Source organism: Manis javanica, chromosome 3 (genome assembly GCF_040802235.1).
Source record: "Manis javanica isolate MJ-LG chromosome 3, MJ_LKY, whole genome shotgun sequence".
NCBI classification, from domain to species: domain Eukaryota; kingdom Metazoa; phylum Chordata; class Mammalia; order Pholidota; family Manidae; genus Manis; species Manis javanica.
In genome coordinates, this window is record NC_133158.1 from 25,768,958 (window position 1) to 25,795,348 (window position 26,391).

The 26,391-nt window shown below is 42.3% G+C and overlaps 1 protein-coding gene across 1 annotated transcript in view; it reads left to right on the forward strand.

Moving 5' to 3' along the window:
- Window positions 1-26,391, forward strand: part of ITPR1 (inositol 1,4,5-trisphosphate receptor type 1) — a 296,128-nt gene that overhangs the window by 119,969 nt on the left and 149,768 nt on the right. Inside the window, exons 8-20 of the mRNA XM_073230964.1 lie at window positions 28-126; window positions 1,287-1,370; window positions 1,480-1,626; window positions 4,251-4,346; window positions 5,830-5,874; window positions 9,613-9,767; window positions 16,315-16,414; window positions 17,399-17,559; window positions 18,055-18,196; window positions 19,926-20,084; window positions 22,222-22,394; window positions 23,556-23,675; window positions 24,659-24,853. Of these exons, the coding sequence (XP_073087065.1) occupies window positions 28-126; window positions 1,287-1,370; window positions 1,480-1,626; window positions 4,251-4,346; window positions 5,830-5,874; window positions 9,613-9,767; window positions 16,315-16,414; window positions 17,399-17,559; window positions 18,055-18,196; window positions 19,926-20,084; window positions 22,222-22,394; window positions 23,556-23,675; window positions 24,659-24,853 (1,676 nt within the window). The remainder of the gene's footprint in view (window positions 1-27; window positions 127-1,286; window positions 1,371-1,479; window positions 1,627-4,250; window positions 4,347-5,829; window positions 5,875-9,612; window positions 9,768-16,314; window positions 16,415-17,398; window positions 17,560-18,054; window positions 18,197-19,925; window positions 20,085-22,221; window positions 22,395-23,555; window positions 23,676-24,658; window positions 24,854-26,391) is intronic.

A 26,391-nucleotide genomic window follows, 5' to 3' on the forward strand; every position in this document is an offset into this window, starting at 1 on the left:
AAACTCTGTTGGTCCTTTCCTTTTCAGGTGGTCATAGGTGACAAAGTTGTTCTGAATCCCGTCAATGCTGGCCAGCCCCTACACGCCAGCAGCCATCAGCTGGTGGATAACCCTGGCTGCAATGAGGTAAGGGAAACACAGTTAAGGCTTTTTGGGGGGACATATGCTGCAGGAGCCACCTCCTTGGGGCCCGAGCACGTGCATCTGGAACGTGACTTCAGTAGTGATGTGGGACAATGTTCTGCAGATGAGGAACTGAGAGCCAGAATCTGGGCTGCCTGGTGAGGTCATGCAAGCCTGTATATTAGGTGGTGGGTGAGGGCTGATAGTGACCCCTCAGGTTCCTAAGGTTTATGTAACCTGATAGGGCTCAGGTTGCTAAGCTTTATGTAACTGGGAGATTGTTTTCTAATATTTTAAGCTAGACAAGGGCCCCTTTTACCGTAACTTTCTGGTTAAGGGCACCTTGTTCTAACTGATCTCCCTAAAGAGAGCCTTTTGCTAATTGCTAAGAAGGGTACACTCTAGGCCTTCAGCAGCCCTGCAAAAATGATGTCTTGTTTCTGGCAGTACATCTATTTAGCTTCTAAACTGGCAATTGTAGGACATGAGAGTAACTTGATTGTGACATAAATGTTTATCTTATGGTTGAGGACACAAGCCCTGGGGTCTCACCCAGCACTGTAACTCTAGGTTAGCCACCCAGTCTCCCTGTGCATCTTTTTTTTGCTCTGAAAGGGGTACGATGGTCCTTCCCATTTTCTAGGGTGTTGCTGAGATGAAACACACTAGTAAATATTAGTACTTAGCCCAATGCCTGGCATCTACTTAGTGTGCAGTGACTGCTGCTGTTATTGATTATCACTGACATTTCATCATGTATCCACTGGAGTCTTTTTTTCTTTTTTAATCTCTATAGCTCATCCCTTTTTATAAGTACTTGTTTTCATTGGGCCTTTACTTTTTGGCTGTAGGGCAAGAGACTTGGAGGAAAAGGAAGAGAGACCCTTCCAGAAGGGAGGAAGCTGGGTTCCTTAGTCAGTAGGCACATACCTAGTGATGGGCACAAAGGAAACATAACCAAACCCTGATGAGGGACTGGTGGGATTTGCAGGTCCTGGGAGCTGAATGGTCTCTGTCGTTAAGGTTCTGAATATGAACAATATGAAATCAAGGGCCTACTCACCACCAAGGCTGAGGCATAGCCTTGCTTGTTGGGCGCTAGTGAGGAAGTTTTGGGTGACACAGTTGTGAGGGGTATGTAAAAAAACTAATATGTTTTCCAGGTCAATTCCGTCAACTGCAATACAAGCTGGAAAATAGTCCTTTTCATGAAATGGAGTGATAACAAAGACGACATATTAAAGGGGGTGAGTTCCATACTTTATGGATTGAGCAGCACTTCGCTCCTTCTGGGAAAGCAGTTATGATCTCTTTTAGAATTCATCTTCCTCAACTCCTGCACATATGTACTTTTAGGGGGATGTGGTGAGGCTGTTTCATGCCGAGCAGGAGAAATTTCTCACCTGTGATGAGCACCGGAAGAAGCAGCATGTGTTCCTGAGAACTACCGGCCGGCAGTCAGCCACGTCTGCCACCAGTTCGAAAGCCCTGTGGGAGGTGGAGGTAAGCGCTGGGGCAGGAGTGGCCGGGAGAAGGGACTCCTGGGTTTATAGGAGTGAATTGCATCCAAGTCCTGAACCACCTCATCCCAAAAATGAGTTGGGATGACTCAGAAACAAGGACTTCACACCATTTCAAGAGGCTGCTGGATGTTTTGTGAAGGGAAATAAGGAAACTTTGGAAGCAAATTCACCACTGAAATTGGACCTTGCTTCCTCTGAGCCATTGAATCATCCTTTCCGTTTTATGCTCTCGCTTCCTTCTTTATCTGCAACAACAATAAGAAATCAAGTGGTTACCCACCATGGTGGTAGGAGGAAAGGATTCACACCCAGATGGCTGGATGGTGGCAGTGATGAGCACTGAGCTCTGGAGATTGAGTTGCAGGAGGGAGAAGTTCAGAGGGAGGGATTAATAAGGAAGACTTCCTGAAGGAGGTAGCATCTGAGCCGCTGCTGATAGGCGATCTGTATTTCAGAAGTAAGAGGCGGAGTAGGTCACTTCATGTAAGACAGTGGTGTGAAGTTGGAAATATGAGATAGGCCTTGGATAAGACTGGGTGTCCCAGTTTGGTAGGTGGCAGAGGATAGGCATGGCAAATGAAACAGAAACCAGTTTTGGAGACCAGAGCCTGAAGGGCTGTGTATCCTGGCTGTAGGGAGTTGGCATTTCATTCATAGGCAGGGGAGAAACTTGTAAAGTTCTTTTAAGCAAGGGGGGGGTAACATGATGAGTACATTACTTGAAAGACAGATGATGATGCCCACTGTATGCATTTTATTGAGAGGAGGCAGAGAGGCTGTAACTGTGGGACCCAGAAGAAAATGAGTGCTTGGGGAAGAGGTAATGAGAGCCTGGATTAACAGGGGGCTCTGCTTCTCACTGAAGTCCTCCTTTCCATGTAGCTGCAACTTTGGGGGTAGACACTTTTCTCAATCTAAGCTTGCCTCCTCTCTTCTTCCTCCCTGGCTACAATTATTATAATAAAGTTTTTATTGAGGTATAGCCAACCAAGTGCCCAGGTCAGAAGTATACAACTGGAAGAATTAATTCTTACAAACGTGTGTAGCCATGTAACCACCCAGATCAAGAAATAGAACAACTTAGCAGCACCCAGAAGGCTTCCTTGAGCCTCTGTCCATGCAATGTTCTAACTTTTTCTCTGGAAAAGGTAACCACTGATTGACTTCTGTCTTAGTAGATTGGTATTGCCTGTTCTTGAACCTCATATAAATGGAATCATAAAGTATATAATCTTTTTTTGGTCTGCGTTTTTTTCCCCACCTAATTGTTTTGAGATTTGTTTATGTTGTTGCCCGAATCAAACAGCTTATTTCTTCATATTGTGGACTGGTATTTCATGATATGGACATACTGCGATTTCTTTACCACCTGTTGATGGACATTTGAGTGGTTCCAGATTTTGGGGTCTTACAAATAAAGCTTCTGTGGACATTTAAATGTGTATAATTGTATGGACATAGTTTTCATTTTTCTTGGCTAAATACCTAAATGGAATTGCTGGACCATAGGGTGGGTATATGTTTACCATAAAGAAACTACCAAATTGTTTTTCAAAGTGATCGATCATTTGACATTCTCATCAGCAGGGTAAGAAAGTTCCAGTTCTTCCACATCCTCACTGACACTGCATATGGTCAGTCTTTTGAATTTTAGCCATTTTAGTAGTTGTGTAGTGAGAGTCCATTGTGGTTTTGATGTGCATGTCCCTTGTGCCTAATGACATGGAGCATTTTTTTCATGTGCCTAATTTGTAGTCATTGTATCTTCTCTGGTTTAGCATCAGTTACACAATACTTTGTTAGAAAAATGGTCTCTGCTCTATTCTCACATGGGTATTATACCCATGTTTACCCTGCTCAGGTTTATCTTGGTTATTGTATAGAACTATTTCTACAGTTTTCATGATTAAAGGGATCTACATAAATTAAAAAATGTCCCCATTCCACCTATCTTCTTCTTTTCCTCCTTACCATGCCATAGCACATATTTTTTGAGTGTCTCCATAGATACACCTGAACACAGTTGTTTCACATATTTTATCCAGTTTTCTAGTCATCTATGGTAAGTTCCTAGATTTTGTGCTGTGTCTAATTGTTTTTGGCACCAACCTTCAGTGCCAATTACTCTCTCTTGACCAGAAGCTGAAGTTCTATTTATTTTTCTGGTAAATTGGCCCAAGCTTTCTGAGTTTCATGTTTCAGAATACAGGCCTGTCTATGGGTTTCACCATATGAGTACATATAGAGAATGCTTTTACAGTTTTCCATGAAATTCCTTTTTAATGTTGTGCCTTTTGTGGATGAATTTCAGAATCTTAATTTGTTTCATTGTAGTTAAGGCAAATGTTCTGAAAACCATTGAACTTTGTACCTAAACCATTTAATGCTAACCAAGTAGCTCTTTTTCTTCTTTGCAGAAACATTACTAATCACTTCCATGTATGTGAGCTCTGACATTACCTGTGGCACCTGCAGTGGGCTTGTCGGAAGAAATTGTTTTTCTCAGCTAGTAAATACCCGTCCGGAACCACAGCCCCTGGACAGTGTCTCAGATTCACAGTTGGCCACCATTTCTTCCACTCTTGATCCTTCTTTGTCTTGCAGGTGGTCCAGCATGACCCGTGTCGGGGTGGAGCAGGGTATTGGAACAGCCTCTTCCGTTTCAAGCATCTTGCTACCGGGCACTACTTAGCAGCAGAGGTAAGTAGCGGCCCCTTTGTTTTTCTCTTCCGGGGCTGATGCATTTCCCTTTCCTCACTTCGCTGTGGCCTGTTAGCATTTAGGTGCTCAGTCAGTCACTCTGCTTTTCCTTCTGCTTTTCTGTTCCCTTCTGCCTCACTCCGCTGCTTGTAAGACAAAAGGAAAAAAATGATGAACACGTTTTAGTGCTTCACAGGGATTATGATCAAGATGTGGGGAGAGAGTAAGCAAGAAAATAGTGCTGTTGCAGGGACGAAACATACAGATGTGACTCTAGTTAATACTACTGTGCTGTATATTTGAAAGTTGCTTAAAAGAGAGCAGATCTTAAAAAAGAAAAAGAACAGAATGCTACTCTGGGTTTTAGGATTCTCTTTGTTTTGCTTTAGAATACTACTCTCCTCACATCTTTTCTACCAGCCCTGCTCCTGAGGCAAATGACCAAGACTCGGCTGTCGTGCAACATGGTGTGGAAAGCTGGAAGCATTAAGCACGTAAAGAATTAGACAACTTTATAAAGTATTCTGGTTCTCAGAGCATTAGTGGAACAGATAGGGTCTTACCTTTCACTTGCAGGAATTCACTTGCCAAAAATCATGGAAATTCACTTTACCTTACCGTAACTCACTATGTATGTCTATAAAAGGCTTTTGAGGAGAGGCACAAGAAAGGCAATATTGAAGGGCGGGAGGAATTCACCTCTTAATTTCTCTATTAAATTAAGGAGCCATCCTTCTGTGTGACAGATGTCGAGTTTTACTCTGATCTGCTGGATGATATGCGATGCATATTCATGTCAGCTTCTAGTTGTACATGAAAAGAGGCCTCCTGTTGTTCGGTACCACTGGTGAGAGACTTTCAAGGTGATGCCTCGGTGCCAATACTGCTTCTTCAGCTGACTCTGAGGAAGCCGGATTCTTAAGTGTATCAGCCCCCCTGGGATGCCTGACACCTGGAAGAACTGATCATTTGGAAATAGTTAAGAACCAAACATCCAGACCACACTGAAATTCAAAATGGAGCACCAGGGAATTATGGGTCCAGCTAACCAGCTGTGAGAAATGTTGGTTACATGGTTTGCCAAAAATCAGTGGTTGTTGCATTATTTGTTATGTTCTGAGGCGAATGTAGCTCTTGCTGGAGGCCACAAATATTTATTTCCAACTAAAAATATGCAGGGTTATAAGTGACTGGATAGTGGTCTTTTATTTACCTCAGGCTTTTAACTCTTGCTTTGCTAGTGAATTCCTCGTGCTCCTGTCTACACTTAAGAGCCGTCTACTGGTGACTGGAAGCTTGTTCCGTGTATGTTGTACTTGTGTGACGTGTGGTGTTGTGGCATGCTGGTTTTGTGAACAGAGGGAAGGGACAAGTTCTCAGCTGTTCAAGGATGTGCACAGGCCTTGAAGGTCGCCTGCAAGTGGGGCCAAGTCCTTGAGAAAGCAATGGATGTTTTAATTTCCTAATGGTTCTTTTTCATCAGGTAGACCCTGACTTTGAGGAAGAATGCCTGGAGTATCAGCTGTCAGTAAGTATGGGCAAGAGCCTTCTTGTCTTCATCTGTTAGGGTGAGGCTGAATGATCTGGACCCCCATTTAGGAAATTGCCACTGTGGCCCTGAGTGCTGGGGAAGGGGACACCTTAGGCTGTCTTAAAAGAGGGTCTTGTTCTATGCTTCCCTTGGAGGCAGTCACCTCTCCGTGGGTCATGATTGGTCCAAGGGACTGTCAGTTATGGTGCTCTTTCTGTGTGCTTAGTCAAGGGGTCCCCAACTCTAAGTTGCCGAAGTTCAAGGTATCTCTTGGGAATACCCTTAAGCTGGAGATACTGATGGCCTCTGTGGAAGTTGACCTTCTACAAACCAGTGTCCTATTGCTGTTGGCCTCAATCTATAGCTCACTCAGATTTCTCAAGGAGTGAGTGTATGAGCTGAATAGTGTCATAAGGACTGCAGAGGTGACATATGAGGCATGGTGTGCCTGACATCTGATTAGACACTCAATTGTTTAATCATATGTCCTTGTTTTCTGTAAAGTTAGAAATAGTCTTTATAATGTCATTTTAATGCAAGTTGGCATTTTAATGACAATCGTATCTTTTTTTGAAAGTCATTGCTTGACTAATGCTGATCTGGAGGCACTTGGGGGTTCAGGTGTCCACATCTGAAGGGGGCAGTGGTACACAGCAATGATGGATATAAGCAAAGCAGTTGTCTTGTGGAGTGCTTCATTCTGGTCTACGATTTAAACAAAAATGTAAACAGTTGCTCCTCTACTTGACATTGTGTGTCCATGTGACCATCTCCATGGTGGATGTTGTAGGTGTTATTGAGAGGTCTTTTTGCTTTGTTTTTTGGTAAAATTTTGAAAGAATTGGAGAGACTTGAACGTAGACACATTCATGAAAGGTGTTGGGGTGGAAATAATACAGACTGTAATTGCTTTTGGAAAGTGTGAACTCTGTAGCAATATGACCCTTCTAGTTAGGTTTGGATAGAATGTTAGCTTTGGAATAAATGTGGAGGATAGTTCCAGTGGAGTTCCTGATTCTCTGGAAGAGTTCATCTCCTCTTTCCTGCTTCTTGAGGGAACACCTGAGGATTCTCTTCCTTCCTCTCTTGCTGTTCGCCCTCCTGGCTGGAGCCCACTTTGAAAGCTGACCTTCCACATTTAATGGAAGGTAGAAAACACAGACCTTGTCCAACTCTCTGCTGATATGCAAGGAAATGTTCACACAGCATCTCTGCCTCCTGCTCATGTGGCTTGTATTTGAAGGTGTGGCCTGGCAGGGGCATTATTTTTCATCAGACAGCTCTTGCACCTTCTTTATGTTGAGAGAAAGAACTGCCTTTGTGTGACTTGCATCCTTGGCCTTAGTGCTCTCCTGGCCTGTTGGTGTGCAAGGGAAAGCCTGGCATTTGTAGTGCAGGAGGAAGAACATGGTGATCAAAGCAGGGCAGGAGAGGGAGACAGACCTGGGTTTAAATAGCAGACCCACAACTTATGAGCTGTGTGACCCTGGACAAGCTACCTTGCCTCTCTGAGCCTTAATTCCCTCATCTGTAGATGTGCCAGATATACCTGTTGTAAGGATGAAATGAGATGATGTGCAAATGAAGTGGCCCCCAGTGAGCTCCCAGTAAATGGCATTTTCGTAAGTTGCACAAGATTTAGCATTTTCCATGCTTTACATCCACCACTTCATTTGTGTACATCAGCCACACGGAAGGAGTTAGGGTGGGTTTTATGATCTTCACTGGACCAAAGAGGTAGCAGAGAGAGTGGTCTTAACTCCTCACATATCTCACAGCGTGCTGGAGTCTGGCTGACCTAGTCCTGTTTCATGCTGCTCCATGGCAGGCTGTGTCAGCAGGCTTGGGTGTAGATCTAGGCTGCGATGCTCTGGCTACGGTGGCGGTCCTCATGTGCAGGAGGGCTGGGTGGAGGCCTCTGCAGGGAAGATGTGAGCCTTGGGAGGGTCCTGCAACCTTCGCCCTCTTCTTGGCTTGGAAACTTGGGTGGAAAAGCTAGAGTGTGTAAGTTTGGGAGAGGAGGCCTCTCGTTCTGCTCTGCTCATGGTCACACATTTCGCTGAGACTGGCACCCAGCACTTGTGCTTTTGGGCTGGGCCCTCATTCAGCCTTGTTGTGCATGTTCTTCTTAATTCAACAGCACCCCTGCGCCGTGGGCTTGATGCCAGAGGGAGAGGGGACAGCTCCAGGCTGACGTTCGTCTGAGGGCTCTGGCACGTGTGCCTTACCTCCCACTAGGGGGCACATGCCGACCACACACGGAAAGAAAGTGAGGATGCTGGTTCTCCGTCAACGGTCTGGAGACCCTGGACTTAATGCAATTTTAATTTTTCTTTAGAATTCTGGCAGGTCTGAAATTTAACTGCTGGCCTGTAGCTTAGCCCTAGGTCTCCAACCAGCATCAGGTCAACGTTTGTTCTGAAAGTGGTGTGTGGAGCACTCTGCAGGTACCAGTAGTTAGAAGAGGACAAATGCTGCCTTTTCTGGAAGCTCTTTCTCCTGGCCTGAGCTTGTAGAGGTGGTCTGGTGCTCCCCAGGGGAGTCTGCTTTGGTGTAGCTGGAATAACGGGTCATGAGTATGTTCAGGTAGAGCTGCAAGGTGTTAGAGGAGACAGCACATGGAGAAAGGAGACACGTTTTGGGTATTATAAGAACCACTTATATTTTCTTTCCTTCCTTTTTTTTTTGAAATAACAGACAAAAGTTGGGGCTGCTGATGAACTAATGAAGCTGGCTGCAATCCTTGATGTCAGGCCCTGTGGAATTTAATTCTCTCATGCTCTCTCTTTGGCCTGTTAGGTTCGATTTCTTTTTCTCCATTCCCTATTTGGGGAGGAAGCAGTCCCAAAAGCTAAGCAGAGCGAATTAGTAACAAAGAAAATGTGGCTTTCCCAGGAAATGCATGTGGACATTGTCATCGTGCAAAGATGTTAAAAATGAAAAGTAGTCGCATGTAGAGGCACAGCACTGAGAGAACTTGCAGAGCCTACTGGCAGGTGCTGAACTAAACACGCTCAAATCTCCCTGGGAAGGAAGGTGGGCTTTGGTGCATAGCGTGTGTTTTACAAGTTCCTCAGGAAAGTTTTCATCATTATTCATTAGCCTTCACTGTCAGAGATTTTCTTCAATCTCAGCCAAACCCCTAATGCAGCCAGAGAGGCCCTTTCTTCCCTCGACTGTGGTCAGCAGCCGTGATTAATTATGGATGCATTTTTCAGGACTGCCCTGACTTCCTCAAATATTTTTCTTGGCCATGCTGGGATCACTGCTTACAAATGCTTGGATTCAGGCTTATTTATGTTACTGCTTTTCTCCTGGGAAGTAGCTGTATCATGTTATTGCTAGACAGTTTCACTCTAGGTTAACACAGCAACCCATAACCAAATCCACAGGATAAGTTTTCTCAAAAAGTGCTTCTCCCCTTTGCCAACTACCACAGACGGACGCATCTCTACGGAGGGCGTTCATTACCACCATGGACATCTGTTATTGTAACCTGGCACTGTTGGATCATTTTTATTGCAACATAAGGAGGTTGAATGTAAAGATGCTTGGCACGGGTGGCCGGTTATCCTCTTCAGTGGCTGCTCTCAAACTGTGGTGCTTTTCCTGCCAACCGCCGACGTTCACAATCGTTTCCTCCCTGTTCCCAGGGACTGTGCGGTGATCACAGCACGAAATACTGGGAAGGGTTTGGCGCACAGAATCCTTGACATGATGGCTTTTCCTCCTCAGGTGGATCCTGATCAGGACGCCTCTCGAAGCAGGTTGCGAAATGCCCAAGAAAAGATGGTGTACTCGCTGGTGTCCGTGCCTGAAGGCAGCGACATCTCCTCCATTTTTGAACTTGACCCCACCACTCTCCGTGGGGGGGATAGCCTCGTCCCCAGGTACGATTCCAAAACAGCTTATCCCAAGTGAGTCCGGGCCGGCATATGTGACCTGGCTGGGTTTTTTGGAATCCAAATCATGAGTGCATTTCTTGCAGCTTTTGCACAGTTCCATAAAGGGTTTATTCTGGCTCTCCGTTGAAACAGCGTTCAGATTTTTTTTAATGGCTCATCAGTTAGGATTTCTCAGTGGTTGGATAAGAAACGCCATATGGAGGTAAGCAAGCGAAACCTTAAGCTCAAGGCGTTCCATATTCTTAGTTTCCTTTATTTTCTTTCTCCTTCCCAAACCTGAGAGAGCTCCTGATCAGTTGAATAAACAGTTGAAAAACAACTCCAGAAAATGGAATATTTAAAATTCCCTGAATGCATAGTATATTGTATTGAAAACATGGAGGAGTCAGACTAGTATTCTTTGGTTATTTTGTTAAATTTAGCTCTTTGGATTATTGCATAAGCATGCATTTCAAGGCAGGGGAAAGAACCATCCTATAAAAGGACAAAAGCCCGTGCTTAACAACGTCGGCACCAGTATTATTAGTAATGGCTAACTTTTGTTCAGGGCTGACTACATGCCACATACAATGCTGAGCCCTTTATTGTGTTACATTAATTCATCTTCATGAGGACCTTTGTGATATGGGTATTATTATTATAGATAAAGAAACTGAAGCTCAAAGTTGAAGCAACTTGTAAGTCAGCAAGTCTCAACACGGACCCCAAAATCTTACATCTTAGAGGAGAACCTTCTTCTGTGCTGGGTGCCATTCCTGTCCCTCTCAGAGTGGCACATGTAAGGCAGTGTCCACACAGAGCTTTAAAATGCAAGGAGGCCTTTCACTGCATTTAGTAATGTGATCATTGGTTCTTAATTCCTGCTGGGTTGTTCACTCCTTGAGAATCTGGGGAAAATTAGAAATGTTCCCTGGAAAATCCCAACTATGTGCACAGCTTTGCATAATCCAGATTTAGAACCCCTAATTTAGATTGCCTTTTTAAAAAAATAACAATGAGGCATAATTCATATACCATATAATTCACCTATTTAAAGTGCTCAGTGCAGTGGTTTTTAGTAGGTTAGCAGAATTGGGCAACCAGCATTGCAATTTTAGGACATCTTGTCACCCCAGAAAGAAACACCATACCCATCAGCAGTCTCTTTCATTTCCCCACGCTCTGCCCCGAGCCTTAGACTAATCTGCTTTCTCTGTCAGTCTGCCTATTCTGGACATTTGTGTAAATGAAATTATGTATTATGTGGACTCTTGTGATTGGCTTCTTTCACTTAGTATTTGTAAGGTTCATCCTTATCTAATATGTATTATTATTATAGGGCATGTATTAATGCTTCATTTTATTGCCCAATAATAGTCCATTAAGTGGTTATTACCGTATTATATTTATCCACTTACTAGGTGATGACCATTTGGGTAGTTGGCTCTTTGTAACTATTATGTAATAATGCTGCTGTGAACATTTTGTGTACACAGTTTTGTATGGATATAGTTTTCATTTCTCTTGAAGCTCTCCCTACAAGTAGAATTACTGGGTGATATGGTAACTTTATGTCTAAACTTTTGAGAAACCGCCAGACTGCTTTTCAACATAGATGTACCATTTTACATTCCCACCAGCCATATATGGGGGTTCTAATTTCTCTACATTGCCTCCTACACTTGTTACTGTCTGTCCTTTTCTATGCAATCCTTGCTGGTAAGTGTGTATCTCCTTGTGGTTTTGATTTGCATTTCTCTGACGGCTAATGATGTCAGTCATCTTTTCATGTGCTTATTGGCCATTTGTGTATTGTTTTTAGAGAGATGTCTATTCAGATCCTTTGCCCATTATTGTTAGCTCACTTAAAAAATTGGGTTGTCTTTTTGTTACAGAGTTTTAAGTGTTCTTTAGATACAAACCCTTATCAAATACATGATTTGCACATATTTTCTCCCATCCTATAGAATTTCTTGATGGTGTGTGTTGAAGCACAAAAGACTTTAATTTTATCAAAGTGCAGTTTATTTTTTATTTGATTGCTTATGCTCGGGGTTTCTTAAGAAACCATGGTCTAATCCAGGGTCACAGAGATTTATGCCAATGTTTTCTTCTAAGAGTTTCACAGCTTTTGCTATTTACACTTTGGTCTTTGATCTATTTTGACATCACTTTAAAATACGACTTGAAGTAGGGTAGATAGTTTTTTAAAAATTTTGTTATCATTAATCTACAATTACATGCAGAACATTATGTTTACTAGGCTCCCCCCTTCACCAAGTCCCTCCCACAATCCCCATTATAGTCACTGTCCATCAGCATAGTAAGATGCTGTAGAATCACTACTTGTCTTCTCTGTGTTGTACAGCCCTCCCCATACACCCCCCCCCACATTATACATGCTAATCGTAATGCCCCCTTTCTTTTTCCCCGCCCTTATCTCTCCCTTCCCACCCATCCTCCCCAGTCCCTTTCCCTTTGGTAACTGTTAGTCCATTCTTGGGTTCTGTGATTCTGCTGCTGTTTTTGTTCCTTCAGTTTTTCTTTGTTCTTATACTCCACAGATGAGTGAAATCATTTGGTACTTGTCTTTCTCCGCCTGGCTTATTTCACTGAGCATAATGCCCTCTAGCTCCATCCATGTTGTTGCAAATTGTAGGATTTGTTTTCTTCTTATGGCTGAATAATATTCCATTGTGTATATGTACCACATCTTCTTTATCCATTCATCTACTGATGGACACTTAGGTTGCTTCCATTTCTTGGCTATTGTAAATACTGCTGCGATAAACATAGGGGTGCATCTGTCTTTTTCAAACTGGGCTGCTGCATTCTTAGGGTAAATTCCTAGAAGTGGAATTCCTGGGTCAAATGATATTTCTATTTTGAGCATTTTGAGGAACCTCCATACTGCTTTCCACAATGGTTGAACTAATTTACATTCCCACCAGCAGTGTAGGAGGGTTCCCCTTCTCCGCAACCTCGCCAACATTTGTTGTTGTTTGTCTTTTGGAAGATGGCGATCCTTACTGGTATGAGGTGATATCTCATTGTGGTTTTAATTTGCATTTCTCTGATGACTAGCAATGTGGAGTATCTTTTCATGTGTCTGTTGGCCATCTGAATTTCTTCTTTGGAGAACTGTCTGTTCAGCCCCTCTGCCCATTTTTTTATTGAATTATTTGCTTTTTGTTTGTTGAGGTGCATAAGCTCTTTATATATTTTGGATGTCAACCCTTTATCAGATCTGTCATTTATGAATATATTCTCCCATACTGTAGGATACCTTTTTGTTCTATTGATGGTGTCCTTTGCTGTACAGAAGCTTTTCAGCTTGATATTATAGTCCCACTTGTTCATTTTTGCTTTTGTTTTCTTTGCCCGGGGAGATATGTTCATGAAGAAGTCACTCATGTTTATGTCCAAGAGATTTTTGCATATGTTTTTTTCTAAGAGTTTTATGGTTTCATGACTTACCATTCAGGTCTTTGATCCATTTCAAATTTACTTTTGTGTATGGGGTTAGACAGTGATCCAGTTTCATTCTCTTACATGTAGCTGTCTGGTAGATAACTTTTTGAAAGCTTCCTTTCCCATTGCCTGCCTGCCTATTACCTAGATAGGTACACGTCTGTAGAACACAATTGCATTTTGGTTTAAGTAATTTTCCATGTGTTGCATCCTCTTTCTGGAAGTTACTTACTGAATCTTTTGAGGTTCCCAGAAGACAAGGAAATGAAATTTATATTGTATGCTAAATGTTTTAGTTGGTAAGGGATAGGTAAGAACAGAACCATGTGATTTAAGGAATCACATTGCTCCCACAGAAGGCATGGCTGCAGGGAAGAGGAATGAGGTGCTAGCTGGCTGTATCCCACAGTGGGTGGAAATCCCCATGGTCATGTGGGAAGAGAAAGTTAATCTTCTAGGTCAGCTGGCCAAGCAGCTTTCCCTTTTTGGAGACCCCTGTTTTTATATCCCTTCCATTCATTACTGTTTCCTTGTTGAAAAACTCCCTTAGTGGTCAGTTGTTACTAGGTAGATGTATTCTAAACTCACAAGCAAGGGAAGCCTTGTGTTCACCATGGAGAAGGGTCTGGCAATGGTCTACCACCATGTTCACTACCGGTGATGACCTCGGACTTGATCTCAGCTCTTTAATTTTGTATCCATGCTTGCCTTTAACCAGTAACCTCGGAGCCATATTGTGCAAAGGCATGAAAGACTTCAGGAGTAGTATACTCATTTCCTTCCATCTTGAAGTTGCAGTAAGTTTTCCTTGTTTGAAAATCAGGGAGTCTAGGAGTAGTTATATGAAGGTTCCTGAAATGTTATCAGCAAAGGAATTTTTGTCCCAGTCACTGGTTAGAAGAATCCTTGCTAAATAGAAAAGGATAATACAAATCCTTGTTATACTAAATAAGATAATAAAATTGCAGCATATGTAAAATAGGTGCATTAAATGAACACTGGGAGAGCATTCAGCTTTGTGGCTCTTTTGTAATTGTCCCAATATCACAGCTTTTGAGTTAAGGATTGGGAATGGGGCTTCAGCTAAATTGATAGAGTGCCCTTTGTGTTTTACATGTAATTTAACATAGAATTCTATGGAATATAACCATCCAACTTAAAACTAAGCTACAGGGAGCTTTAGTTATACTTGGACAATAAGAAAATGAGCCCAAATCACTTGGAAAAAAAAAACTGTAAATCTCTGTCAAATTTCTTGTTCACGTTGTTTACTTTTTATTCATGCTAGTTTAAAGTAAATTTTACTGTTTGCCTTACTTGTAATGTTCAAGACAGTTATAATGACGGGAGACAGAAGGCAGAGATCTGCTGAGAAGATGTGTACCCTCCCCACCTGTTTCCCATGTGGATCCCACTCTAAATTCCTATCAATGCAAATGACTTCCATGCTGCCCCAGTCTCACCAATGTTTAAAGTTCCCACTCAAGTTTTCTGTAACAAATTTCATGACTCTCTGAAGTCTCCCTGATCTCCTCTAAAGGTCCTTCAGTATTTATCTTGACTGTCTCCCAACTTAATGCCTTTTCATCTACATCGCCCATTACCTACCACTGGTGGTCATACATTTATCTTCTCCAACCAGTGGGATGGTAGGTTTCCTAATGCACAAGAACTGAACCTTTACTTCTATTATTTCTCTAAAAGAAAAGTAAAATTGAAAAACATTGCAAAATGATCTGTACTCACTGTAAAAAGAAACAACAAAAATGTTTTAAAATCCCATGAAGAACACAGAAGCAAGAAAAATTCACATAAAGTGCAACCTTTCAGAGTTGACTACTGGGCACATAGATAACCTAAATATAATTTATTGTAAATGACATTATAAGCTGTTCTTAACTTTTTTTTAACCTCAGCAGTATGTTCTTTACATATTTCCATGTAAATGAATATTGATTGTCACCACTGAAAATACCTCTATAATATTCTGCTGTATGTATGATAATTAACAAATCCACTATTGACACATTGGATTGTTTATAATAGTTTATTATTGTGAATAATGCTTTGTTGGACATTGTGTAGCTCGGTTTGTACCTGCACTGTCATCTCTGATGGCAGAAATCTAAAAAAGGGATTGCTAGGTGGAAAGATACCTATTACACATTATGCAAAGTGCCAGACATCCTTCCAGAGTATTACCTGTTGACACTCTGACCATGAATGTGAGGACTCATTCCCCTAAGCTCTTGTCTATATTGGGTATATCAGTCTCTAAGATCTTTAGAATATGATACAATAAAATGACATACTGTCATAATTTGTGTAAATTGCGTACTAAGGTACTGTGTACCTCCATGTTTATTGGCCATTTGTATTGCTTCAGTAAATTACTGGTTTGTGTCCTTGTCCCATTTTCATATCCAATATCCATGTTTTTCTTATTTATTTTAAAGATCTCTTTATATATGTGGATTAATAGGCTTTTTATGCTATGTGCTACTCTTTTGTTTTCCCAGGTTGTCATTTTTCTTTCAGCTTTGCTCATGTTTTTGTGCTGTGTGGAAGTTAAAAATTTTAAACTACCTAATTAGATACATCTATCCTTCACTTTTGAAATGAAGGGATCTTGTATTTTCTTACATGCTTCAGCAAGCTTTCCCCACCTCAAGATTTACTCATATTTTCTCATAGGAATTTAATTATATTTTGCTTTACTGGTCCACGTGAAAATTTCAGTGACTGCTTTATCATCTCTCATGATAAGCATTAATATAAACTCAGTAAGAAATTCTTACTACTCCGCCTCATGCTCAGTTCCGAGATACCCATTCACAGGATATGACCTTGCTTAGAGAAACCGCGTATCACAACAGTGTCAGTCACTATGAATGATTTTCTATTGTATATACATCAGGATTCATCTTGGTAAAGAACTCTCTGTTCTTAAGTTCATATTTTGCCCAGTGTGTGGAGAAGCATTTCGGTACCCATTTTGTTTCGACAGAATACATTCTAGGCTGGTGATTATAGAGAACCTAAATAGTCCCGTCCCCCAGCTCCTTCTTTTTTTTCTCTTTAGAAACTCCTACGTCCGGCTCAGACACCTATGTACTAATACCTGGGTTCACAGCACAAATATCCCCATTGACAAGGAGGAAGAGAAACCCGTGATGCTGAAAGTAAGTCCCGGAACTTGGCCGCCTGCCCTTGGGTCTCATGCTTCTTGATGAAAGGGCTCCTTTGAGGGCAGATGGGGGGTTAGGGAGCCTTGAAGTCCGTTGCTTTGTCAAGAATGTGGTCATGAACAAACTTGAATGCGATGAATGAATTCTCTCCAAGGGATGTGGCTAAAGCAAGCCCAGGCTTTTGAAATCACCAGAACCTTTTTAATTTTATTCCATGGCTTCTGCCCTAAAGGTTGAACCATTGTCTGGATTTCGTGTCTGTCTGAAGGATGATTTTGGCTGATGGAATGTTTGCCTGTGCCTTGAGGAAATCAGATGCCTGGTTAATTTTCCCCAATCTGTATTATTCATTTATTTCTCTGTGTATTTAATACATTTTTATTTCTTGAAAGTTCTCCCAAGCCCTTCTATTTCTCTCCTTGAAGCCCACCTCTCCTTCCCCACCTTCTCCAGGATCACAGAGCAGAAATACTTAAACACAGGAGTTTCTTTTTAAAAAGTAGAATGATACTCTCATGTAATTTTGTTTTCTTTTAGTGATGAGGGAGGTTTTTGGAACTTCTTCTACTTCTATGAACATCATCTGGTATATAGAAAAGTTGAAAGAATGGCAAAATATCTACTCTTAAAGTACTGTCCCTTAGAGTCAGAATTACCATTTTGCATATTTTCTTTTTTCCCTTTGTGTTTATAAACATGTTTTAAATTCTAAGACTCTTACCTGCTCCCTGTAGCAAATGAAGGTCTAAAATGATAGCAGTGCCCGATTTCCTGCCCCTCTGCTCCCCACAATGTCAATCTCCAGAGGTAACACCTGTTAACAGTTTAGGGGTACTTCCTTCCAGATGGCTTTCTGTCTAGTTGATTTTAACTGCATCGTAATTCCAGCTTTTTGTATTGTCCAGTGTCCCATAAATATAATGCTTGCCTAATATCTCAGCCAAGAGTCTGCCCCACAAAGACCGTCTTGTGTTTCAGATTGGCACCTCTCCTGTGAAGGAGGATAAGGAAGCATTTGCCATAGTTCCAGTATCTCCTGCTGAGGTTCGGGACCTGGATTTTGCCAATGATGCTAGCAAGGTGCTGGGCTCCATAGCTGGGAAGCTGGAGAAGGGCACCATCACCCAGAATGAAAGAAGGTAAGGGTTTCCTGTGAGAACAAGACACAAGCGTCCTCACCCACTGTGCATTTTTACAACCCCTTGCACTGAGGGGGAATGATGATTCTCAACAGCTCAGTAGGAGAGTAGCAGACTGTAGTGTTTATGGGCGGCTCCGACTTCTGTTTTCAAGAACCACATATACTTTTTTGAAGGTCTCTAAAGTTGTACAGATCTATCTCTGCCTCTGTCTCCAGCTCGGTGTCTGGAGCTTCCTTACTCAATGTCAGGGGTTGAGGTCACCTGAAATACAATTTTATGGTTAATACTTTGTGAAGGTGATAATCCTTTCATGGACAATAATGTGTTGTCTGTATTTCATTCTTTCTAATAACTGACCTCAGTTGTCAGTTTCAGGGAAATTGGAAAGACTGGGTCTGCTTCTGTTCCTTAGGCCTAAGGCTTCTAAGGGGAGGCCTCTAGCCTGCCGAATGGCAAACATTTCCCGTCCCCAATAATGTCTTTCCCCCTTAGGTCTGTAACCAAGCTGCTGGAAGATTTGGTTTATTTTGTCACTGGTGGAACGAACTCTGGTCAGGATGTGCTTGAAGTCGTCTTCTCCAAGCCCAACAGAGAAAGGCAGAAGCTGATGAGGGAACAGAATATCCTCAAGCAGGTCGGTGAGATGTAACAAGTGGGGTTGGCTTTGTAAGAAATCATTGTGATCACTGCTCTTGGAGAGAGACATGGGTGATTCCCACCTGGAAGGCTTGATCAGTTGACTTTTTTTTTTAATGGGCTTTACTTTTTAGAGCAATTTTAAGTTTATAGCAATAGTGAGTGGAGAGTACAGAGTTTGCATATACCACCTACCCTCACACATACATAGCCTTTCCCAGTATTAACATCCCCCACCATTTGTTACAACTGATGAACCTACATCAACACATCAGAATTGCTCAAAGTCTATAGTTTACATTACGGTTCACTCTTGGTCTTGTCCATTCTCTGGGCCTGGACAAATGTGCAATGACATGTGTCACCTTTACAATAGTGTACAGAGTAGTTTCACTGCCATTAAAATCCCCATCTGTTCATCCCTCCCTCCCCACAGTGCCTCCGATCCTTTTACTGCTCCCATAATTTTGCCTTTTACAGAATGTTACAGAGTTGGAATCATACAGTATGGAGGCTTTTTATGTTGACTTCCTTCACTTAATAATATGCATCTGAGTTTCCTCTAAGTCACTTCAGGACTTGATAGCTCAATTCCCTTGGAAACATGCTTGGTGAATATCAACTATTTGAGAATGCACCTGTGAGGAACTCTAAAAAGAGTTCTGTTGATAACTTTATTTTCTCAGAAATAATATCAAATGCTGTGTGTCCTTAAGGTTATTTCATATGCCTGGGAGTTTTGCAGTATTTTATAAACTGAGGTCTGTCTAGACTCTTATAGGAACCCCTGTAAATCATTATGAAATCATACCATAAAGATTGAGTAATGGCTTACAGGAAATGTATAGATGGTATTATCTGATACAAATTAAAATAAACTGGCATAAAGACAAATTATAGGGAGGAAAGTTAAAAGTCTGGTGTAGCTGAAGGACATGGAAATGCGAACATACAGTTCTCTAATGCTATTGGAGATTGGGCTATAAGCTTGGCATAGAAATTTCTAACCACTGAAGCCAGAAGAAAAACATATTAATTACCAGTCCCAGAGTTCTGCATAGGAACTTGGGATGTAAGAAACCCCTTCTTCTGTCAGTCAGTGATAGACAAAATTTATTTTAACCACTTCATCATGTTTCAACAAGGATTTCTAGTCCAGGAATAAATTCTGTCCAGCAGTTTCATGTGATGACTCCCATAACAGACCTCTGGCTCAATTCCCATGTTCATTTTCACAACAGCAATTCCTTGAGGGGCTAAATTGATCTGCTTCAATGGCAGGAGCCTTCACTGAGCACTGTACTTATACAACGAACAGTTGTTATCTGTGATCGTCCTTGTAATACCCTTGTGAGCTAGGTTTTATTCTTTCCATTTTGCTAATGAGAACACCAAAGGTTACCTCGACTGTTCTGTACCGCTAGGAAGTAATAAGGGTGTGTGATTTCAACCTCGAATCTCCTGATTCTAGAGTCTGTACTCAACCACCAGTCTCAACATTGCACTTTCCAGTATTGGAGGACCAGTTAGGTCCAGGTGGACTGAATTCAGTGGGTGGCCTGTCCCAGTTGAACAGTAAATGCAGTTTGCAGGCTATTGATGTGTTTGGATAGAAAGACTTCCCTACGTCATCCAGCCACCCTTGAGGTTGTATTACTTCCAGACAGAGGGTTAGCCACTAGCGTATGAAGTGAAGGCTATATTTACTCTTTCTTTTTCACAAATAGATCTTCAAGTTGTTACAGGCGCCATTCACAGACTGTGGCGATGGCCCGATGCTGCGACTGGAAGAGCTTGGGGACCAGAGACACGCCCCTTTCAGACACATCTGCCGGCTCTGCTACAGGGTCCTGAGGCACTCCCAGCAGGACTACAGGAAGAACCAGGTCAGGATTAAGCGCTGGTGGGAAGTGATCAGCATGTGTCCCCTGAAGTTCATATATTTGACCTAGGAATTTTAAGTCTTACATATACATGTATTTAATGGCTAGAGAATAGTTTATGGTTATGCTGACTCCTAGAAAGGAAACAGACTTTTCTGCAATCCAGGGAAGAAGATGTATTACAGCATCCTTAAGAAGGATACCTGAGAATTCCCCTTCTGCAACCACTTTTCAATGAGATTTCTTTGTTGTGTTTTTTTCCCACATTATTACATTTATAGTATTTTTTAATGGCACATTCCCTTAAGGCTTAGGGAAATGATACTGTGTGCTTATACTGAAGATAGAGCACAAACTTGTCTTCCTGCCCCTCCATGCCCTCCCTCTCTGCAGTTAGTTAACATTCTCTTTTTTGGGTCCCATCTCAGGTTGTATGACATTCTAAGTCATCATGTTACCACCCTCCATAGACATATGCATAGTCCATTCTCCCCATGAAATAAATGTCCTGACCTCTTGGGGCTTCCAAACAATTGGAGATTCCAAGGAAATCTGAGAACTACATCGTTTAATTTGATGGTTCTCAGGTGGGAGTAATTCTGTCCCGCAGGGTACTTCGGGCAATGTCTGGACACTGTTGGAGTGTCCCAGCTTGGGGGTACCACTGGCGTCTAGCAGGTAGAGGCCAAGGATGCTACTGGAATGCAGCAATATACAGGGCAGGCCCCCCACAACAGAGAATTATCCGCCCAGAAAATCAGTATTCCTGAGGTTGAGACACCCTGCGTGACATAGAGCGTTGCAGCCGCACAGAACCGTGCATGTTATAATCTTGACTCCAGTTCCTGCACTGTGTGACATGAGGCTTTTGTTTTTAAGCTTTTGATTGCCATTATATCTGGCCTTTAAACCTTTCTCTACAGTTTAGCTATTTTTTGGTCCTCCTAAAGGTAGTGTTGCTCTTGAGCTGTTACTCTAAACTATTAGATATAACCTTGTGAGCAAGTGTCTCTAAAACTTTTACTTGGCCATTGCCGTTGTTTAAATATCAAGCGTCATGTACCTGTGATGGTACAGTCATTAATCGGAGCAGGTTGCCTCAGCTCTATGGTTGCTTTATGTCTAGTAAAGCATTAATACCAGACTCAGGTTGTGCCAAAGAGCTTTTATTCTGCTCTGTCTTTCATCTTCGGATAAGGATATGTCAGAGCCCGAAGTGGGTGCCAGGACATTTTGCTTGTACGCGAGGAGGCTAGACGAGTTGGTACTCCTGCTATGGATGTCTTGCGAGGTTGTTTATAGATCCGATGCCAGTTGGCAATAGTGTAGGCTGATAAAATTCCCAAACACAGAGCCTTATCGACTAGGGGCTGAAAAATGGCCCATATCCACCTTGTAAGTCCTGACTCATTTTTAGGATTTTGGAACTAATAATTAAAAAATGTAAACTGAGTTTCAAGGGCCACTTGAACTTCAAGCAAACACATAGTCTGTCTTGGGCAGGGAAATATCTTTGCATAGAAACAAATCTTCCCAAGAATGTTCCTTGAGTTCTCAAATGTTTTAGGGAATGTCACATCTGATCCCCAAAGAGAGAAGCCAAAGATGTTTTCATGTGTTCTGTGAATATGATGGACTGGCTCCGGTATTCCTAACTCTCTGTTACCCTTTGACTTTCAAAACGTATTTTGGCCCCAGGTACAGAGAATGAAATAGTGTAACATTGTTCTAAATATCCAGGCAGGCTTAACTGTGTTGATTCAGAAGCACAGAACAGTAAGGCACAGTTAAATCCTCTTGAATTAGCAATAGAATCAGAGCTGAAAAACAGCTTTTGACCTTTTAGAAAAATAAGCCTCTACATTAAAATTTATACTACATGCTTAATGAAATGCCTATCCATAAATACAGGATATTTTGGTTAATTACATTTGTGTGGCAGGTTTAGTGAAATGAAAGCTGTGAAAGGCATGTACAGCTGTTGCCCTTGGTTAGCAAGTTGTGGAAAGATGCTCCAACCTCATTTCCCTTATGAGCAATAATTTTCACTGAGAATGGAGAATGTCGCTACTTTCCTTGTTTTTAGATTAATCATATTGTATTTTTTCTCCCTGCTGACCTCACTTTTCTTCCTTGAAAGGAATACATAGCCAAGCAGTTTGGCTTCATGCAGAAGCAGATTGGCTATGACGTGTTGGCTGAAGACACTATTACCGCCCTGCTCCACAATAATCGAAAACTCCTGGAAAAACACATCACTGCCGCCGAGATCGACACGTTCGTCAGTCTGGTGCGAAAGAACAGGGAGCCCAGGTGAGGCGGAGGCGGGGATTGTCAGCGGAAGGAGTCTGCGTTTTAAGATGCAGGCTCTGAGCTGGTCATTGTTGCTTTTTGCTAGAATTCCTTTTGGGGGGCTGCCAGTGACAGATTTTGATTGGGCAGGTCTCGAGGGGCTCCTGGATGCATATTGTAAAGAACATGGTACTGGAACGAGTTCACGGGGGACTCCCAGCTCTGACACTTACCCCCTGGGTAACCTTGACGTTTCCCCCACACTTTACTTTCCTCGGCTGCTAAATGAGTGGTTATAAAAATCAGGATAAATGTACGTGAAGTTCCTGGCACTCAGTAGATGTGCAGTAAATGACGATTGTTGGCCACTCTTTTACTTTTCTGCACCCCTATTATCAGAACACCCCTCCCACAAATATCATCTGTAAGAGGCTTTTGGAAACTCAGTTGTTACTTGAGTGTTTTTATTATCCAGTATTATATATAGAATTCATCGTGTCTGTCTCATTCAGATTGCTCTCCCCCTCCCCTCACTCTCTTCCCTCCTTTCTTCTTCTAAATAAGGTCCACACCACATCATGGGACGTGGGGAATGGTTTATGATACAGGCGTTGTGAACAGTCTCACTGGGGCACCCCCGTGTTGTCACAAAAATGACTACCCCTTACCCTCCTGGGGGCACTCTCATGCGCCGGGGAGCGAGCCAAGTAAGCACTAGATGGAAAGTATCTCCATTCTCAGAGCAGCCGTCTCGGCTTATACACCGTCCTTTTCTGTAGATGAGAAAACTGAAGCACGGCAAGGGGAAGCGACTTCCCCGAATCACAGTGCAGGTCAGAACGGCTAACAGGACTCCAAGCGGGGATTCCAGTGCGGGCCGTCAGCACCAGAGGCTTGTCCTAACCCCTCTGGCCCTCCTCTGTCTCTTCCTTACGTGTCCTTTTCTTGTGTTGTTCCTTCTTTCCACTCCTTCTTACTATCTCCCACAGTCAGTGGCATCTTTCCTTCTCCCTGGTGACCGGGTTTCTGGTAAGGCCCCAGGCAGGGGCGCTACAACCTAATATGTAGCGTCTTCCGTCAAAGGTGTGTTGGGTTTGTCCACCTGAGGAAGAGTCTGGCTCCAAGAGCCAGACCTCTGCTGTTTCTTCAGACAGCTTTTGTTTGGTTTTTCTTTCTCGATAGGTTCTTAGATTACCTCTCTGACCTCTGTGTGTCCATGAACAAATCAATTCCAGTGACCCAAGAACTGATATGTAAAGCTGTGCTGAATCCGACTAACGCCGATATCCTGATTGAGACCAAGTGAGTAAGGGTTTGGGGGCTGAAGATAGACACAAGCAAGGGGCTCGATGGACAGTGTGTGGGTCCATGGATGTCTGTGCTCATGAGCAATAAAACTGGACCCCTCGATTTCTTCAGACTCTGTCTGAAGTCACTCTGGCTGGCTTTTGATCATCTTTTTTGCAAAGGTTTTGTTTAGGGGAATTAAGTGTGCATTTAGGGTGGCTTCTGCATAACAGTGTCACTTTTCACACTAGTTTAAAAGTAAAGTGAAGTCACCAGGGAGTATTGTATACTCACTTGGTTTAATCTTAACAGTTTAAAGTTCTTAAGTATGATCATTGATTTTAAATTTTACAAAAGGTAATTTGGTGTTGATACTGAGTCAGTGTAGGGAAGAGCTTTTTAAGTGACCACTCATCTGAAACTGTTTATTGGTCCACAGAGGTTTTAGTAATAATGTTCATTTTTAGCACGAGAATGGTTCTCCTAATAAGCATAGTGCCAATAATATGGGCAATGTTTTTAAAAAAAGCCCAAAAGTAAATTATGCCCTATGTTAGTGATTTTTTTTCACTTCTCATATATAACTTAATTTTGGGATTGGGCTAGTGTAGGGGTTTCTCAACCTCAGGATTTTGAAAGTTGGGTCCAAATTACTGTTCCTTGTAGGGGACTGTCCTGCGTGCTGCGGGGTGTTCAGCAGTGTCCCTGGCTTCTACCCACTCGGTGTCATTAGTACCCCTCCCACTCAGACACATTGTTTTCAGACACTGCCAGATGCCCTCTGGTTGGGGTGGGGGGCGAAATTTCCCTGGTTGAGAACCACAGAGATAAAGTAAAAGTTAATGTTTGGCTCTTTGTGATTCTGCCAGTGGGAGAAACAAGACACTTGTGTGTCTTTATGCTGGAAGCCGAGTGAGATTTCAGTGCATTGCTGTGGCTGATCAGAGAATAGCAAGCATTTCGCACATAATGACTTGTCCCTTCCTGTTATTTTCCAGGCTGGTTCTTTCTCGTTTTGAATTTGAAGGTGTTTCTACTGGAGAGAATGCTCTAGAGGCAGGAGAAGATGAGGAGGAGGTGTGGCTGTTCTGGAGGGACAGCAACAAAGAGATCCGCAGTAAGAGTGTCCGGGAGCTGGCTCAGGATGCTAAGGAAGGGCAGAAGGAGGACCGGGATGTGCTCAGCTACTACAGGTGAGCGGGGGCCATGCTGGGCACCAGTGCTGCTTCGTCAGTTTCTCCAGGGAGTCCCAAGGTGTCATCCAGTTGTGAGGCAAAAAGACAGATGTGTATTTTAGGAGTTTAGAGTGCACAGTTCATCAATACTTCATAAATTGGTATCTGAATGTGACTAGGTAAAAAAAAAAAAAAAAAGACTGTTTGCATCAGTACATAAGCTCCTGGTTACAGTTTGTCCTTAACCAGCATGTCACCTGTATGGATAGTGCAATAATTAGGAGTCAGGCTTTGGGGTCGGATGGCTTGGGTTCAAATCCTGATCTTTGTACTTCCTAGCTTTTCTGGCTTCAGTCAAGTTATATATGCCCTAGTTTCTTTTTCTTTTTCTTAATTTAAATAAGTTCAAAAAAATTTTTTTATATTGAGATACATACAAGAAAATGCACAAATCTTTGTCTACAGCTTGATAAATTTTGACATGTATATATATTCATGTAACCATCGTCCAGATCAAGATATCAAACATTCTCACTAATATGCCTCAGTTTCTTTCTCTGCAAAGTACCGAAAATAGTGCCAGTCTCATAAAAGTTTAGCAGACAGAGCTAGGGCTTGTGTGTGTATTAACACATGTGTCTTTTATATATATATATATGCATACCTGCCTATTTCTGTACTATACAAATACATAATAAAATCCCTGAGTCCACATCCATACTCCCAGCTACACACATTCCAGCCTTGGCCTTTCCGTATTCACAACTCCCGTCTGTGGCAGTGAGCACCTGGCTGGCGTTTCCCCTGGTATGCCCACCCGTTGGCTCAATGTCTGCCTCTGCTGGTCACCTCCTCCAACCCCAGGATCTCCTTGGTCCCAGATCTGAGGCCTGCTGGCCCTGCCACCTCAAGGGAAGGGAATGGAAAGGCAAAGGGAAGAGAACCAGTAAACACCTTGAGAAAAAAAGGGAAGAAAAGATGGAAAAGTGGCTGTGGCATTTTTAATAAAATAAATAAAACTTGGCCGTCGCCTGCATTCTCTTCCCTTCTCCTTTATGTGTGTGGTGTGTATCCTTCCACACTCTCTATTTTACTAGGTGTCTATGTGTTCATAAAAAATAGATAGCATTTTATCTGTTCTTAAAAATTTTTTTTGTGTAAATGGTACCATACTCTGAGTTCCATTCTAACCCTGCCCTATTTATTCTGTATTGTCTCAAATGTATTCATATTAATAGTGGTAGATTATTTCTTTCATTTTGACTGCTGCATGGTATTCCATTTTATTAGTGTGCCATGTTTTTATTGCTCTCTGATATTCCATTGTACACCACAGTGTAGTTTTTCATGTCAGGGAACATCCTTGTTCAGATCTGTGCGTATGTGTAAGAGTTTCCATTTCACACCAGGAGTGGCATTACTGAGTTGGCATATTACTGAGTATGCACATTTGAAGCCCTACTAAGCAATCCTAAATTGGATATTCTGGTGCAGACTTCCACTGGGTATGAATGAGAACTTTTGATTTTCCTTATTTTCTCTTACTCTGAATATTG